Here is a 19,059-nt window from a genome sequence, read left to right as displayed (position 1 = left end):
GAAGTTAGAGAAACATTTCCTATGCAAGGGTAAGCCCTGTCTCCACAGGTGTTACAATTGGAAGATGTCCCCTTATCTCTTGCATTGGGACAACGCTAAACTTCTGGATTTCCCCTGACTTTCTTCTCAGTAACAATGGTCACCAGCACAAATAGAGAGGGCGAATTTTCCCCTGACTCCTTGACTCTTTATCCAAAACTAAAACAAAAGTAGAGATGCAGTTTAATTCCCATCCCAGACACTTTATCTGTTGTTTCTGCATCTTTAGCCTGGATCCTCGGTGATTAGAAATAAATTGGCAACAGACACTTTGCCTAACTTTATTTATTGTAAAGCATAGGCTATGCAAAATATATGTAGCCAAGGTTTACTACTATGTTTATGATTAAGGGACAGTTTTATTGTTTTTTTTTATGGGTTTGGCTTTCTCTAGTGCATGCTGGACTCAGCAGCAATGCATCATGGAACATGTAGTCCGGGATGAGGACGTGACACTGTTAGCCGGACCAATCTGGACCACAGGTAACAGAATTCTGTGCACACAGAGCAGCCCGCTGGGAGAGGAGCTGTGTCCACCGGGAGCTTCAGCGTGGCGCCACCATTTCCACAGGACAAAGACACAGAGAATTCCAGCTTGTACCTTCTATTCATCTGACGTTCGTAGTAGTGAGCGGTCACACCCATTGAAGGCTGTGCGGGGTCCCTGGTGGCTGTGCAGGGCCTCCGTGCGGGGTCCCACCCCTTCCTTCTCAAGTGGCTATTCAGGGCCCCTGGAGGCTGTGCAGGGTCCCTGGTGGCTGTGTGGCCTTTGAAGGCTGTGCGGGGTCCCTGGTGGCTGTGTGGGGTCCTTGGTTAATGTACGGGCCTCTGGTGGCTGTACGGGGCCTCTGGCGGTTGTGCGGGGTCCCTGGTGGCTGTGTGGGGCCTTTTTTGTGTAGGGGCGGCCTTTTTGCCGCCCCCCCCATGCAAAGTGCCGCCCTAGGCCTAGGCTTGCGCCCTGAGCTCCCCCTTTTTTAAAGCCTATTAGAGCCTCTGGCTCTATTATGTGCTTGATAAAAAACACCCCCCATTGGAATCCATGCATCCGGTGCTCAGCATCTAGATTAGGGGGTTGGACGCATGAATAGGGGTGCATCGCCCATGAACCCCTAATGGACAGGCCACCACTGATATCATACTACTGAAAGAGTCGGAGATTGTAAATTCAAACTAAAATCTGTCTGGTAAGCGTTATATTTATCAAAGACACCATACATTAATTTACCGAACAAACCAGGATATTGATACACTCAAATTAGTGGTGAAATGAAAATTAGCAAACAAAATGTAACACAATTCTATGTAAGTATAACTACATTTTTTTGTAGTTTGAATTGATAAGAGATGGATTAGAACACGTCTGTTTGTATTGATGTCTTTGCCCCCATTAGAGAGATTCATCCTCTATATTTGTCCTGTTTACCATTATCATTGAAAGTGAAATTAAAAGAAAATCCCACATTTTAGGTTGTTCCCAGAAAGGTAATAGAGGGAAAATCTTCCAACGGGGACACTAGTTCTGGTAATCTCCAAGGAATTTGCTGCTCAATTCCCCTCACTTCCTGTTTGGCTATGCGTCAGGAAGTGAAGGTAAATCTCTGCAATGGGAGACAGAAGGCGAAAAAAATATCTGACAGGTGTTATAATCCTCCCTTACATATGAAAAAAAGTTTTGACTATAGTTCTACTTTAACAGATTAGATTATAAAGTGTAGCCCAATTTTATTATATCTATATATTACAAACTGATTCTACAATCTCTCTGTAATCTCCAAAGATATCACGATTAAATGTACCATATTTAACAATTTTTGGCCATGACTATCTACATTCGGTAGACTGGACAATCAGATTATAAAACATGTGCCCAGTTCAATTTGGCCTCAAACTATCAGTAAACTCGGACTTTTTAACCTAAAACGGGGGTCTCCAAATTTTTCTAAAGAAAGGGCTAATTTGCTGTCATCCAGTCTTTAGGGGGTTGGACAATGGGAGTAGAAATTGTCCTGGTGTCAGTGGGAACAAAACAATGCATCTTTGGTATTAAGGGGAGGACTAGTGCCCCATGATTGATGTCAGTGAGATTAATGTTGCCCCATCATTGGTGTCAGTTTTAAGAACAGTGCCCCATCGTTGGCATCAGTGGGAGAAATAGTGTCCTATTGTTAATGTCAGTTGCAGAAATGTTGGCCCGTTGTTGGTGTCAGTGCGAGGAATAGTGTCTTGTATCAGTGGAAGAAAAAGTACCCCAAGGGCCGGATAAAGGCAAGCAAGGGGCTGCAGTTTGGGCACCACTGATCTAAAGTATCTTCTAAATCCAAATTACTACAATAACATCAATGGAACAATGCTGAAAAACTCATATACAAGGCTGTGACTTGATAAGTAGTTCTGTGTTCCTTATGTGCTTAAATAGGGTGCCCCCTAGTAGATGTGCACTCACCCTTGGGATTGGACCAACTATTGCTAGTTAGGTCAAATGCGTGTGTGGGGTGACCCCTGTAGATATCCTCTGGACCGTAGGTTAACTGTGATGAATGTTCCTCATATAGATGGATACAATAGAAAAAAACCTCATTGCGCAGTGCCATTTAATAATAACTTTTATTCCAAAAAAAATAAAAGATATTCAACTCAACTATTCATGAGTGCCTGATATCCTGGCACCTGGAGTGAACAGCAGGTAAAAATATCATCCGTGAAATCTGCCTGATCAGTTCATGCAGTGAAGGGCTCGATTTCCGGGTATGGGCGGAAGTTGTCGCGATCACGTGACTCAACCTCTATGCATTTCGGCCTATCAGATTGGCCGTCTTCAGGAAGTTACGGAAGGTAAAAGTTGTTTTTAAATGGTCCCCGCGCAATGAGGTTTTCTCTATTGTATCCATCTATATGAGGAACATTCATCACAGTTAACCTACGGTCCAGAGGATATCGACAGGGGTGTCGCCCCACACACACATTTGACCTAACTAGCAATAGTTGGTCCAATCCCAAGGGTGACACATCTACTAGGGGGCACCCTATTTAAGCACATAAGGAGCACGGAACTACTTATCAAGTCACACCGCTGTATATGAGTTTTTCATCATTGTTCCACAAGGACCAGCACTTTTCACTGGGACTGGTTTATTTATTGATTGTTTTCAGTATTTTATATTTATTTTTTCTGTATGTAGCAATATATTGCACAAAGCATTTAGCGTGGTATATTTATTTTCTATAATCAATTGTTTACACCAATTTCACACTGCAGCTGCTCAAATCATGTAGTAATTTTTACTTTTATTTTTATCCATGAAATTAATACATACATGAGGTGATTTATATTGGTAGTAATCCTTTTTGCGCTATATATATATATATATATATATGTATGTATATATATTTATTTATTTATTTTTTCAATCGCTTTAATATTACTTCAGAGAGTAGAATATATATATATATAGAAAGGCCAGTATGGTGGCCTGAAATTATGGGAGGAGCCCAGGTGGAGTATATAACCAGCCCGTTCGCCTATCTTCCTCGTCGGTTCCGGTGCGCGATATCTGATACGTCAGACATCAAGGGCCGACTATCCAGACCAGATGCAGTGAGCCTGTTCGTGAGTTCCCGCGTTATTCGTTCCCGTCTTGACAACTCGTCTTCCCGTACATCAGCGTCCGTGGGTTTCGCCGTCGGAGTGTCGTCGTACCCATCGAATTTGTCGTTTCACGTTGGGCCGGCTGTCGCAGGTTTGGCTTCGGCATCCCCTTTTCAATTATGTTTTTCGATGTACCATCAACATTCCCTGTACTCTCGACCCGCTCGCTTCTTTTAAATCGAATGTTTTACTGTGGCCCTCGTACGCATGTCACTATTTTCTATTTTCGATGTAGTCGTTGTCACTTTTCGACACGTTCGATTACGCCACGTCAGGCGATTCATTCGCAGGTACGGCATTCGAAACCATTCGTCTGCCCGAGCATTTCTATTAGTATCGGTCGAATCATTCGACTCACAGCCGACTGCTTGTTACGACAAGGCAAGCAGTCCACACGTTTCGCTTTGTCTGCTCCAGTTCGAATATATGTCTCTTCATTCATGCAGTTATGTTATGTATCTTATTTTATCTCATGTCAAATCATTTCACTCCCAGTCATTTCTACCGTTTCAAATCATTTCTGTCACTAGTCGCGCTCCGGCGCGAATCTTGTCGCACCTCTGGTGCACCGATTCGCTTTGAAGTGCCCCAGGGTTCGGCCTCATTTCTGTACATGCTCCAGAGACTGAATCACTCGCAGGTTCACGCACGGTCCCTGATTCTCGTCTCTGTCATGGCATACCATTTCTGTCACTTATTACGCTCCAATTCGAATCCTGTTGCATTCCTCTATGCACCGATTCGTCCTGGTGTGCCCAGCGGCTACGCCTCATTTCGGTACATGCTCCAGAGATGGATTCTTTGTAACCTACAGTCCAGTCGTTGAATCCTGTCTCTGTCATGGGACATCATTTCTGTCACTTATTACACTCCAATTCAAATCCTGTCGCATTTTTTATGCACCGATTCGTTCTGGTGTGCCCAGCTGCTACGCCTCATTTCAGTACATGCTCCAGAGACGGGTTCTTTATTGCTACCATCAGTCCAGTCGTTGAATCTTGTCTCTGTCATGGGATATCATTTCTGTCACTTATTACGCTCCGATTCGAATCCTGTTGCGTTTATTTATGCTCCGATTCGTCCCGGTGTGCCCAGCTGCTACGCCTCATTTCAGTACATGCTCCAGAGACGGATTCTTTGTTGTAACCATCAGTCCAGTCGTTGAATCTTGTCTCTGTCATGGCATATCATTTCTGTCACTTATTACGCACCAATTCGAATCCTGTCGCATTCCTTATGCACCGATTCGTTCTGGTGTGCCCAGCTGCTACGCCTCATTTCAGTACATGCTCCAAAGACAGGATTCATCTGTTTGGTTCAAGGGCTCGTCCTCTGATTCTTGTCTTTGTCATGGGTTTTTCATTTCATTTCACCTATCACGTTCCGGTACGAATAGTCACATCGGTGTACCAAATTCGTCTCGGCGTGCCCCAGGAATGGCCTCATTTCAGTACATGCTCCAGAATCCGTTTCGTGCTCGGTCGCAAGTTGTGGCATGGCGATCCGGATCTCTGTCATGGCAGGTTCTCTCATTTCACTGTCACATACCGCTTCCCGGTTTGGGTCCAGTTGATTCTTCAATGTTTGGATGCCTGCCGGGGGGCCTTGCTCCTCGGCCTCATTTCATTATAGATTGCCTTCAAAAGGGAAACACAGCTTCGTTTAGGCGTGTCTCGCTGTTTTCTCCACATACAAGCGCAGACTTCTTGCAATCGTTGCAAACACACATCCAAGCGTAGACTTCTTGCAATCGTTGCAAGCACGCATCCAGACATAGACTTCTCGCAATCGTTACAAGCACGCATTCGAGCATAGATCTCTTGCACTTATTACTAGCACGCATTCGAGCATAGACCTCTTGCAATCGTTGCAAGCACGCATTCGGGCATAGACCTCTTGCAATCGCTGCAAGCACGCATTCGAGCATAGACCTCTCGCGGTCATTACAAGCACGCATTCGAGCATAGACCTCTTGCAATCGTTGCAAGCACGCAGTCGAGCATAGACCTTTTGCATTCATTACAAGCACGCATTCGGGCATAGACCTCTTGCAATCGCTGCAAGCACGCATTCGAGCATAGACCTCTCGCGGTCATTACAAGCACGCATTCGAGCATAGACCTCTTGCAATCGTTGCAAGCACGCATTCGAGCATAGACCTTTTTGCATTCATTACAAGCACGCATTCGGGCATAGACCTCTTGCAATCGCTGCAAGCACGCATTCGAGCATAGACCTCTCGCGGTCATTACAATTACGCATTCGAGCTTAGACCTCTTACACTCATTACAAGCATGCATTCAAGCATAGACCTCTTGCAATCGTTGCATGCAGGCATTTGAGCATAGACCTCTGGCGATCATTGCAAGCACGCATTCGAGCATAGACCTCTTGCACTCATTACAAGCACGCATTCGAGCATAGTTCTCTTGCAATCATGGCAAGCACGCATTTGAGCATAGACCTCTTGCAATCGTTGCAAGCAGGTGTCCAGGCACAACTTGTTGCAATCATTGCTGGCAGGCACTTCTGGCTTGCTCAATAGATTGCTTTAGGGAAGACCTGGATACCTTCCTAAATGTACGTTGTATTACGGGGTACTTATATTTATAGGTGTAATTGATCCAGGGAAAAATCCGATTGCCTCTCGAGGGGTCAGGAAGGAATTTTTCCCCAGCTGTAGCAAATTGGCCTATGCTCTGTTGGGGGTTTTTGCCTTCCTCTGGATCAGCTGCGGGCGTAGAATTGGGTGTCGGGTTGTGTGATACCTTATTTATTTTGATTTGGTTGGACCGGATGGACTTCTGTCTTTTCCGGCCTGGCTACCCATGAAGCCTACCATAATTCCTTGCAGTCGTTGCAGGCACGAGTCCTGGCACAACTCCTTGCATTAGTTGCAGGCACGCATCCTAGCATAACATCTTGCAGTCATGGCAAGCACGCATCCTGGGTTACATCTTGCAATCATCGCAAGCACGCATCCAAACATGCATTCAAGCACAACTCCTGTAGTCTTCGCAGTGCACATGCGGTAACACGAATGGCTCACAGTCACTACGTATACATCTCCAGTGACAAACTCCCGGGCAATTGTCGCAAGCACATGTTTAAACACAACTTTAGTCACGCCAAGGCTCATGACTTAGCATAACTTCTTGCAATCATTCATTGGCAAGCACGTTCTCAGTGGCACACAAACTGGCTACACATCATTTTCAGCAGCACTTAATTGGCCTCTCGTCTCCCGTGGCTTTCTTACAAACCATTCACTGTTGTCTGTCTATCCGTCTCTTCCTTAGGACAGTTGAGTTCAGCTTCCGTCCCGCACCAGGATCATGTAGTCACACGCAACTGGCTTCTTCCTGTAGCACGCCCAGGCTATTTCTAGCCAGCGTTCAACATTTCTTATCCTTACAGTGCACGGAGAGCCATCTGTCGTTACGGCCCATACAGCAAGATCCCCACCTCGGGGCATCCAGAGGCATCAGCCCATAGCCAACGGCAAACGCTCGCCATCACAACTGCCATCTTTAGGGGCATATTATATCCTCGCATATTCTCCAGTCTAGTCGTCCAAAAGACACCTACAGTCCCTACACGGCATGTTGAGTTCGCTATGCGCATCATCCCTCAGGGTCGCGCCTTTGTGTCACACTTATTGGTTTTACTGTCCCTCTCACAGGATCCAGAGCAAGTCCTCAGCCGGGTTCCCGCGGCAATAGCAGTCCTGGCTATGCGGGAGGAATTCCTATCGTCTGGGAATGACGTCTCCCTGTTCATTCCCTCCGTGTCTTCCCTTTCTCCCAGGTGATGACCAACGCAGCGGCCTCCACGGGCTTGCGGCTGTTTTTTGGCCACCTCTGGCTCGCAGCTCCCTGGCCTCCCCAGTTACTGGCAATTCCTGGCTGCGCCAAGGCGTCCTCTCTGTTGGTTATGTCCTTCCTACGTCGACTGGTCCAGCTCTTGTTGTTGTTTCAGTTCAACATCCATTCTTCCTTTATCCCCGGTAAATTCAATCAGGCAGCGGACGCCCTCTCCCGCTTTTTAACCTTGTCTCGTTTTCGTTCAGGTACCCGGAGCCGGACCAACATCAGCAGCTATCCCGGACTGGTCTCAACTGACCCTGGATTAGCCCCTCACCTCCTAGCGGCTACCCAACTCATTTGATCACTCCCTTTCCCGCAATACCCTCAAGGCCTATCAATCAGCCTGGAGGGCCTTTAACCAACTTCATCACGTATCACGGTACAGAGACGTCCCGTGTCAAGCAAGTCATAGCCTTCATTTCCTGCTGCCACTCGCAGTTGGCGTTATCCTTTAATACGATCCGGCTATACCTGACCGGTGTACAACATTTCACGTCCCTCCAGGACCCTACCGTACCCTTCCTATTTTCTTACCACGCCGTTCGGGCTGTTATGCGCGGTATCCAGAAGCGCCAGCCGATGGCCGGCACCAAAACGACTGCCTATCACAGGGGACGTTTAGAAATATGTCAGATATCCTGGCCACTTCACCTTTTCGGTCTCCACATTAGTGTCATTTACAAGCAGCCATACACCTGGCCTTTTACGGCTTCTTACGGCCAAGCGAGTTTACTTGTTGTAGCCTCACAGCACGCGTGCTGTGCGAGCACTACCTGGTCCGATACGAAGACCATTTCGTCTTACACTTAGCAGTCTCCAAGACGCAGCAGCTTGGCTCGGGTTCGGACATACACTTCTATAAGTCCAACAACCGCTGGTACCCGGTCGCCATTCTCACGCGCCTGTTGACCCTTTTGGCTGATCAACCAGGAATTAGTCCTCTTCTGCCATTTCTCACTAAACCTCTGAACGCTGCCCGGTGGAACGTGTCAGGATACTCCCGGGTATCCTTCACCTCTGTCCTACTCACATTATCAAGAAGTTGGGCAGATGGAGGTCCACCTGTTTCGCCCGCTACATACCCAATCCGCAAGCGGAGATGACCCAGGCCTTTGTCGAGCTCACCCAGTAACAAACTTGGATCAATAAAATGCAACCCCTACCTGAGTGTTTTTGCCCCCTTATTTTGGTATACCGTACGTCAGACCAGGGCACACTTTCAGGTCCATTTCAAGTAAGCGAGTTTATGTTAACCTTGTTTGTCATCCTTATCCGTATCGGTCAGAGGGCTCCACACCATAAATAGAAAGGCCAGTATGGTGGCCTGAAATTATGGGAGGAGCCCGGTGGAGTATATAACCAGCCCGTTCGCCTATCTTCCTCGTCGGTTCCGGTGCGCGATACCCACCCACCCATCCCCTTTTTCAGGGCATTTCTCAAGCATCATACTCCTCATGAGAGTACTCATTTCACTCCATTCATATTCATTTCATTTATCACCCACTTTCTATCTAAGGTATGCCCCCTTATTTTGGTATACCGTACGTCAGACCAGGGCACACTTTCAGGTCCATTTCAAGTAAGCGAGTTTATGTTAACCTTGTTTGTCATCCTTATCCGTATCGGTCAGAGGGCTCCACACCATAAATATATATATATATATATATATATATATATATATATATATATATATATATATATATATATATATATATTTTTTTTTTTTTTTTTTTTTTTTCAATCGCTTTAATATTACTTCAGAGAGTAGAAAAACATTTGCTATTAAATTACAAGGCAATAAATTTGAATGAATTCATTAATTTTTATGGTCTGTGATGATGGAAATTGTGGACACTCTTGTAGATTTTAGGTTTTTCACATATTCTTCCATGGTGTGCAGTCAGGCTTTATGGATGGTGGAGAACTGTGATTCTGTCTCAGAGGCTGAAAAAGTTGAAGCTAATTAGTGTACAGGAACATAAAGCTACTAATAATGATTATTAAACAATTAACCCACTATATACAGCACAGAGATCGCCCCCTTCACACTCTTTTCTATATACAAAGAGGTGTTATCAAGAGGTTATAGTCGGGATAGGGGGGACACCTGCCATCAGGCAGCAACCCATTGATACACTGGAGGGTGCAGCATTGAGGACTCAAGCATGAGTGTCACCAGGCAGGGGTACTGGAACAAGTTTTCTGGGTCACTTCCTTGGATCAAGAGCAGCGCAGAGCCAAGAAGAGCTCTTCCAGGCTTCTTCTTGGCTTTTGCGAGTCACTTGAAGCAGCCAAGGGGAATCTTAGGCTGGATTCCCACCTATGCAGTTTTAGTGCTTTTTGCATTTTGCAGATTAGCACTACAGTCCATTTAACATTGTTTCCTATGGAACACTTTTTGAAGTTCAAATCTGCAAAATGCAAAAAGTACTAAAACTGCATTGGTGTGAATCCAGCCTTACAAGGACTTTCACTCATTCCCCTGCAGGCATTTCTGCATCTGAAGTCTGGTGAGTTTTCTGGGCAATACACATGGGTCCAATTTCACTGTGCTGAAACCAGTATTGATAGCAGCTGTGTCAGAGCCCACCATGCTGCCAGCAATATGAGATGAAACTCTCAGGCCCCTTTCACACTTGTGCGACTTGTCCTGTGACTTGGGACTGCAAAGTCACATGACAAGTCGGACGCCATGATTTTCAATGAGTACCATTCATATCTGTGTATCTTCAAGTCGCAGCGACTTCAAAGTAGTCACTGCACTACTTTGGCCTGACTTTGATGTGACTTGGGGTCCATAGACCTCAAGATTACACAGGCATTGCTTCAAGTCACATCAAAATTGCGGCAAAATTGTGTAACTTTCAGGTCACACAAGTGTGGAAGGAACCTTAGCCGCACCCTGCGCAAAGATTTTCCAACTCACAGGACCACAATCTAAGGCCCCTTTCACACGGGCGCCTCCATTTGCTCAGCGGGGGATCGCTCCACTGAGCAGGCGGATGACAGGTCTGTCTCCATTTACTGAGCAGAGCAAAGACAGACAGATGTCAGCGCTCACATCAGGCACTCCATAGGGGTGACTGGAGGGTCCGATCAGGCCTGCCTGAAAAACTGACAGGCAGACCTGATTGGACAGCATGTGTGAAAGGGCCCTTAGTGTGTTGCCAACAGACTGAGAGTGATAAGCAATGGGATTGGGCAACTATGCAGTTACCTGGTGACACACCAAATAGCTGCCACTATGTCTTTTAATGGAAACACAAATCTTTCACAATATCTGCATTAACAGTTCTGACTTAAGAAATGTATGTAATATACACAATTCGCAACAAACAGGGACATTTCTGAGATTTGCAATACAGTAGCGCTCTTCAAAGAGATAATAATTCTTTAAGTTCTAGCTTAGGCCTTGTTCACATGGGACACATGAATCCGTACCCTGTGTGAAGCCATGTTTACCCACACAGGTATTTTGTGCATCCCTATGCAGGCAGTCCTATTGCTTTAAGTTGGGATGCAGCAGCTGCATAGACACAGAAGCTACTCCCAATGTGACATCCATGCGAGTGCACCACATGGGGGCCATGCGCCCACACGGATGTCATATTGGCAGCAGCAGAGGAGGAGGAAAAAGAAGCAGAAGCCAGGACTCCGGGGCATTGGGAACGTGAAATGTGACCATAAAAGTGGGTTGCTGTTTTGGAGAGCTGCCTGCTGTAGTGTTTGCCATGGTGTCAGAAAAAGAGAGAATCCAGGCTGTCACATCCCCGCAGAGGTCACAGCTGTCAGAAGGTAATTGGTTCCATGAGAGATCTCCATTGCTGGGTCCTGAGTCACTGCTGCTATCACTGGTTCTCTGAGCAATCACTGTTGCTTGCTCCTAAATCATTGCCAACATCACCAGTTCTGGATGGAAGAGTGCTGCTTGGTAGTAAGAGGCTGCTTGCCGCAAGTTCTTTACCCACTTCCTAAAGGGACGGGGTTGATTTACTAAAGGCAAATAGACTGTGCACTCTGCAAGTGCAGTTTCTCAAGAGCTTAATAAATGAGGTAAACCTTCACTTTGAAAAGCATACCCAAACACGTGCAAGGAAAATGAAAGATAAATGCATTTTTGCTTGTACATGATTGGATGATGGAAAGCAGCAGAGATTCTGTTCACTTACTAAACTCTGGAGCAACTGCACTTGCAGAGTGCACAGTCTATTTGCCTTGTAAATCAACCTCACCATGTCACCTCTAATTTGTAATATAATTTGGGTAATGACATCCTGTACTGTGGGATACACTTCAGCCTGAGCACTTCCCAAATAAATCCACCTTATTTGTTATTCCGCATCCTTGTGAATTTATACAGAGCAATGGTATTCTGATGCTCCTGCTTCAGTTTTGGGGGTGCCCAGACCTTACTATTGTCACATGCTGCAGGAGGGAAGGAGTTTTTTTGCTACCAATCAGGACAATAGTGCTGAAGGAAGGGGGGCTTAAGGAGGAAGACTTGCTGGGAAAGGGTTAGCTAAGGAGGAAGACTTGTGAACTCCAGACAAAAAATAAATAAATAAATACATAGCTCAATAAAAAATTAAAAAAACAGTTTCTGCTACAATACCCGCTTTCACTCCAGAGCTGTCCACCACAGTAATTTATTGCCATTACTAGATGTCCTCAGTTTTCCTCAGGTGAAACGATGGCCACCACCGGAAATCAGAAAATCCGACAACACACATTTGTTGGCAGAAAATTTGAGAGACATGCTAGCCAACATTTGTTGGTGCAAAGTCCGACAACAAATGTCCAATGGAGCATACACATGGTCAGATTTTCCACCAACAAGCTCACTTTCAACTTTTTCCCATCGGAAAATCTGATCGTGTGTACGGGGCATAACTCAGATTACGTAGCGCCCAGCATAATTCAATGCACCTCGTCTGGGCACTTTGTCTGCCATGGACTGCCCCTTGGGGTGCTTTATCACACAGCCTGGGCTCAGGGAACTACTGTAGGGAACAACACTTACACATCATTACATGGACAATGTTCAGGGCATCTGTAAGGAGTGCTCCTTGTCACTGCCAGAGGAGAAGAGGAAGTAACCCTAGCAGTCCCAAACTGCTGGTTGGAAGCTAAACAGTGGGGGACCTTGAGTGGAAAGTGAACAAGTCTTGCTTTTTACTGCTGATGATTGCTGGTTTGCATTTTTAGGTTCTTTTTGGGGCTTTTCCTTGTAGCTTTTTAACACCTTTTTTCTTACACCTTTCAAAGGGGAGTGGTAATTGGTCACAGGTATTTGAGGCCTATATAACCTTTTGTCAAACTCATTGTGAGCCTGCTCATCTTTGAGTTTGCTGGAACTCTGTCCAAGTGGAACTGGTCTAAGTGGTGAGTTAAAACCAGGAGTTGAAACAAGGAGGTTATTACAGGGGTCATAGTACCTGTGTAGTGTGAGTACCTGAGTGTTGTCTGAGTAGTGTGTGGATTGTTAGTACTTGTGTATTGTGGGTGCACGCTAGTCTGCCAGTACCTGTGTATTGTCTATTTGAGTACCTGTGTACTGTTTTGTTGAGTATTATTGTCAGGAAGCTAGTTGTTAGGTAATTTGGACTGGGTATAATCTCTAATTCTCATTAAATTAATAGGTACGATGCCCGGCGGGTATGGAGAGGTGACTCGTTGTACATCCTGCGGCATGTATGCATTCCTTGATCATCTGATCGAGGGCGAATACTGCTGTGCAAAATGTAAGCACATTGTTTCCCTGGAAGCCCAGCTTCTGCATTTGAGAAAGCAACTGTCAGCACTGAGAAGACTCTCCACACGAAAGGAGAGCCAGGAACGTACACGGCAGGTGCCGTCAGGGGCCAGCACAGAGGTGGGTGGAGACAAAGAGGTGCAGGCACTAGAAAATAGTAGATGGGTGACAGTCAGGCGGGGTAGAGGGGGAAGTGCCAGGGAGGTTGATCCAGGGCTGGAGCATCTGAATAAGTATGCTCCATTGAGTGTCCCTGGTGAAACCAGTCAGGGACCAGCACTGCTGGAGCTGAGGGACTCTCCTAGTTGCCGGAAGAAGAACTCCTCCAGTGAGAGTGGGGGGAGCGAAGGGAAAGGAAAGACAGATTCTGGTGGTAGGGGACGCAATTCTTAGAAGGACAGAGAGGGCAATCTGTAACAAAGACCTGAAGCGCCGAACTGTATGTTGTCTATCGGGCACTCAGGTAGGGCCTGGGGAAGACCCAGCTGTCATGGTGCACAATTGGCACCAATGACAAAGTCAGAGGCAGAGGGAGTGTCCTAAAGGACGATTTAAGGGACTTGGGAGCTAAATTGAGGAAAAGGACCTTCCAAGGTAGTATTCTCAGGAATACTACCGGTACATCGAGCCACACCAGAAAGGCAGAGGGAGATTAGGGAAGTAAACAAGTGGCTGAAGAGCTGGTGTAGTAAGAAGAGGTTTGGGTTTCTGGAGGACTGGGACGACGTCTCAGTCGATAACTGGTACTATAGAAGGGACGGACTGCATCTAAATGAGGAGGGTGCAGATCAGCTGGGAATAAGGATGGCCAAAAAGCTAGAGGCGTTTTTAAACTAGGCGATAGGGGGGAGGGTCCAGAGATAGAGATAGTCAGGGTGGAACATATTCCAGAGGGTAATATTAGGGACATTAGTGGTAGGGTAACCAAAGCACATAAACCCAAGGTAAGTATAGTAGCAAGTCCTAGCTGCAATCTTGGAACACCCAAGAGGATAGTATGTGACCGGTCAAAATATATTAATGCATTAAAGCGTTTGTTCACCAATGCCAGAAGTCTGCCAAGAAAAATAGGTGAGCTGGAAGCTCTGGTGCATCAGGAGAGCTATGATGTAATCGGTATTGCTGAAACGTGGCTTCATTCCTCACATGACTGGGCTATTAATATTCCTGGCTATGCACTCTTTTGGAAAGACAGAGTAAAAAGGAAAGGTGGAGGGGTCTGTCTGTATGTGAGAAGTGATCTCAAAGGGAGTGTGAAAGAGGGCCTGGTGGATGGAGAGTGTGATGAGTCTGAAGCATTATGGGTGGAACTGCATACAGATGTGCGTAGTTCAAAGTTAATCATTGGAGTTTGTTACAGACCACCCAATGTTCATGAGGAGGTGGAGACTCAGCTCCTTGCACAGATGAAAAGGGCTGCAGGGGCTGGGACAGTGATAATAATAGGGGATTTTAACTACCCAGAAATTGACTGGAGTAATGGTACTGCTGGGACAGTTAAAGGGCAAAAATGTATAAACCTATTAGAGGACAATTTTATGGTCCAGTTTATTGAGGCCCCAACTAGGAATGATGCTCTGTTGGACCTGGTAATCTCAAACCATGCAGTGCGTATTACTAATGTTCAGATAAAGGAACGCCTGGGTAGCAGTGACCATAACATGATTTCATTTGATATTAGCTGTAAGCAAAAATCACATACGGGAAAGATAAAAACACTTAATTTCAAGAGAGCAAATTTTCCAAGGATGAGGGCTGCTCTCAAGCACTTAGACTGGGAGAGATTATTGGCATCAATGGGCACAGAACAGAAATGGGAATACTTCAAAAAGACTGTTTGTGAACTCACTGCAAAGTATATTCCCATGGGCAATAAGTTTAAAAGGCTAAAAATAAAACCCATGTGGCTCACGGCCAAAGTTAAAAAAGCTATAAACTATAAGAAAAGAGCCTTTAAAAAATATAAAAATGAAGGAACACTAGTGTAATTTAAATGTTACAAAGAATATAACAGAATATGTAAAAAGGAAATCAAGGATGCAAAAATTCAAAACAAAAGACAGATTGCAAAAGATAGTAGGACAACCCCCAAAAAATTCTTCAAATGTATTAATAGTAAAAGGGTCAAGTCTGAGCATGTAGGCCCTTTACAAAATAATCCATAGTGGGTGACTGGGGACAAAGAGAAGGCTAATTTATTATATACTTTCTTCAGCTCTGTGTATACAAAGGGGCATGGGGGAGCTCATGTGCATAATGGGGGTGGTAGTGACACAGCCCCAAATCCACAATGGCTCAAAAGTGATATGGTCCAGAAATATTTAGACAAAATAAAGGTGGATAAAGCACCGGAACCTGATGGTATCCACCCACAGATCCTGAAAGAATTGAGCTCTGTAATTTCAAAGCCATTGTATCTAATTTTTATGGACTCATTAATGACAGGAATAGTACCACTGGATTGGCAAGGGGCCAATTGGGTGCTTATATTTAAAAAGGGAACAAAGTCTTTACCAGGTAACTATAGACCTGTCTATAGTTGGGAAGATACTGGAGAGATTAATAAAAGACCACATAGAGGAGTTCTTGTAGGAAAAAAATATTTTAAGCAACAGAAAGCACGGATTCATGAAAGACAGAATTTGTCAGACAAATCTGATTTCTTTTTATGAGGAGGTAAGTAAAGCCTTGGACAGAGGGGTGGCGGTGGACATGGTATACTTGGATTTTGTAAAAGCGGTCGATATAGTTCCGCAAACACGGCTCATGTGTAAGGTAAAGTCTACAAGTTTGGAAATATCAGTTTGTAAATGGATAGAAAAAACTGTAGTGGTTAATGATTCTTACTCTGAATGGTCTAAAGTTATCAGTGGTGTACCCCAAGGTTCAGTGTTGGGACCCTTACTTTTTAATATCTTTATAAATGATATTGGGTCTGGGATCAAAAGTAACATTTCCGTCTTTGCAGATGACACCAAGCTATGCAGTGGATTAACGTCCTTACAGGATGTCTCCAATTTACAAGCCGACCTCAATGCTCTGTCTAATTGGGTAACTATGTGGCAGATGAGGTTTAATGTTGATAAACGTAAAGTTATGGATGTGGGGGCTAAGAATATGCATGCATTATACATTCTAGGGGGAGTGCAACTGGGGGAATCCATAGTGGAGAAGGATCTGGGGTTTTGGTAGATCATAAGCTCAATAATAGCATGCAATGCCAAGATGCGGTTTCCAAAGCGAGCAAAGTCCTTTCTTGTATTAAGAGAGGTATGAACTCCAGAGAGAGATATATCATTTTGCCCCTGTTCAAATCATTAGTAAGACCTCATCTGGAATATGCAGTTCGATTTTGGGCACCAGTTCTCAATAAGGATATCGGGGAACTGGAGAAAGTGCAGAGAAGGGCAACCAAACTGATAAGAGTCATGGAGGAGCTCAGATATGAGGTAAGATTAGAGGAGCTGCATTTAATCACTCTTGATAAGAGGAGAATAAGGGGGGATATGATCAACATGTACAAATATATAAGGGGTCCATATAGTGAACTTGGTGTTGAGTTATTCACTTTACAGTCAACAAAGAGGACAAGGGGGCACTCTTTATGTCTAGAGGAAAAGAGATTTCATCTCCAAATACGGAAGGGTTTCTTCACAGTAAAGCTGTGAAAATGTGGAATAGACTCCCTGCAGAGGTGGTTCTGGCCAGTTCAGTAGATTACCTTAAGAAAGGCCTGGATTATTTCCTAAGTGTACATAATATAACTGGGTACTGACATTTATAGGGAAACTTGATCCAGGGAAAATTGCCTCCTGGGGGAATCAGGAAGGATTTTTTCCCCTGCTTTAGCAAATTGGATCATGCTCTGCTGGGGTTTTCGCCTTCCTCTGGATCAACTGTGGGTGTAGAATTGGGTATATGGGATTGTATGATATTATTATTATTATTATTTTTTTGTGGTTCAACTGGATGGACTCGTGTCTTATTTCAAGCTAACTATGTAACTATGTCCCTTTGCAAAATGGTTTGTATATATATATATATATATATATATATATATATATATATATATATATATACATACACACACACACACTTTATATATGTGCAGTATATATAATTTTTTTTAAATGTGCAGGGAGCATCTGGGTAGTAAGTCTAGGGGGATTAAATAAACTTGACTTCTGTTTTAAATTCTATGGTTCATAATCTTATAGGAAAGTCACATTTTCAATTCCTTACTTCTTCAGCCACCGCATACTATAATGACACAACGGAATACTTACTGTTAGTGCTCTTGTAGCCACGACCTCTCTCTAAAATAAAAAAGATACAGTTGGAAAACACTAAATACAAGATTCTCACAAACTGCTATAGAAAATTCTATTAGATCCTAATGCAGCATACAAACGATCGTAATTCTCGTCGGAAAAAGCTCTGATGGTTTTCCAGACGGAATTCCGACGGAATTCAGCTCAAGCTGTCTTGCCTACACACGGTCACATCAAATTCGGATCGTTTATAATGTGGTGACGTACAACACGTACGACGTGACTAGAAAAAGGAAGTTCAATAGCCAGTAGCCAATAGCTTCTGTCTCGTAGTTGAATCTGAGCATGCGTGATTTTTGGCGTTTCGGAATTGCATACACACGATCAGAATTACCGACAGAAAGTTTTTCCGTCTGGAAAATTGAGAACATGCAATCGATTTTTGGCTGCCGGAAATTCAGACAGCTAAATTCCGATGGAGCATACACACGCTCGCATTTTCCAATGAAAAGCTCTCATTGGTCTTTTTCTGGCCGGAATTCCGATCGTGTATACGCGGCATAACAGGTGTACAAAGTCTAATCTGCTCTGAAAATTACCATCAACACAAATGTTTATTTGGACAGTGCAACTGTATTTTTATTTTTTGAAAGAATTTTGGAGGTAACACTCCAAAAAGGAAACATTATGAGGCAGCCATATGCCGCATACACACGAGCGGATTTTCCATCAGAAAAATCTTGGATGGTTTTCCCGACGGAATTCTGCTCAAGCTTGGCTTGCATACACACGGCCACACAAAAGTTCACTAAACTTTCGACCGTCAAGAATGTGGTGACGTACAACACTACGACAAGCTGAGAAAATGAAGTTCAATGCTTCCGAGCATGAGTCAAATTGTTCCCGAGCATGCGTAGGAATTTTGCACGTCTGAATTGCTACAGACTATCGGAATTTCCGATCTGAACTTTTTCCGACCGAAAAATTGAGAACATGCTCTCAATCTCAAAAGTCCGATGGAGCATACACATGATCGCATTTTCTGACAAAAAGCTCTCATCGGTCTTTTGCTGGTAGAAATTCCGATCGCGTGTACGGGGCATTAGATACTGTATGTACTGTACATGGGCTGCACTGAGGCTGGAGTGTCCATAGTGCTGACACACCATCCTCTGTGCATGTTCTGCCCATTGATAGCAAGAACAATGTTAACCGTACAGCTGAAAGTATCATGGGAACGGAAGACTCAGCTTATCTATAAACTGGTGGTAATTCTTTTAGCCATAATGACAGATTCTAAAAGTGGTAGTATTAAAAACTATGTGAATCTGGTGCTTATTATTATTAAACACTGGTACTGGTACTAAAACTGGAACACAGTGTTGATGAATTTGGCACAGGTAATGTTAAAGAGACCATACTGCCAGAAATGTGACCTTATTACTTTATTGAATCCCCACATTAAATCCTCCAGCACTGACACTT

The 19,059-nt window shown here is 44.5% G+C and overlaps 1 protein-coding gene across 1 annotated transcript in view; it reads right to left on the bottom strand.

The window, feature by feature from the left end:
• Nucleotides 1–9,353: 9,353 nt before the first annotated feature.
• The window catches only part of LOC143984125 (class I histocompatibility antigen, F10 alpha chain-like), a 53,271-nt gene continuing 43,565 nt past the window's right edge, over nt 9,354–19,059 (bottom strand). The window contains exons 6-7 of the mRNA XM_077484438.1: nt 17,590–17,619; nt 9,354–9,495 (exon numbers count right to left, since the gene is read on the bottom strand). Of these exons, the coding sequence (XP_077340564.1) occupies nt 9,452–9,495; nt 17,590–17,619 (74 nt within the window). The 3' untranslated portion in view covers nt 9,354–9,451. The remainder of the gene's footprint in view (nt 9,496–17,589; nt 17,620–19,059) is intronic.

Source organism: Lithobates pipiens, unplaced genomic scaffold (genome assembly GCF_037356315.1).
Source record: "Lithobates pipiens isolate NorthernLeopardFrog02 unplaced genomic scaffold, aLitPip1_a1.2 Scaffold_1, whole genome shotgun sequence".
NCBI classification, from domain to species: domain Eukaryota; kingdom Metazoa; phylum Chordata; class Amphibia; order Anura; family Ranidae; genus Lithobates; species Lithobates pipiens.
This window is presented reverse-complemented; position numbering and strand designations above follow the sequence as displayed.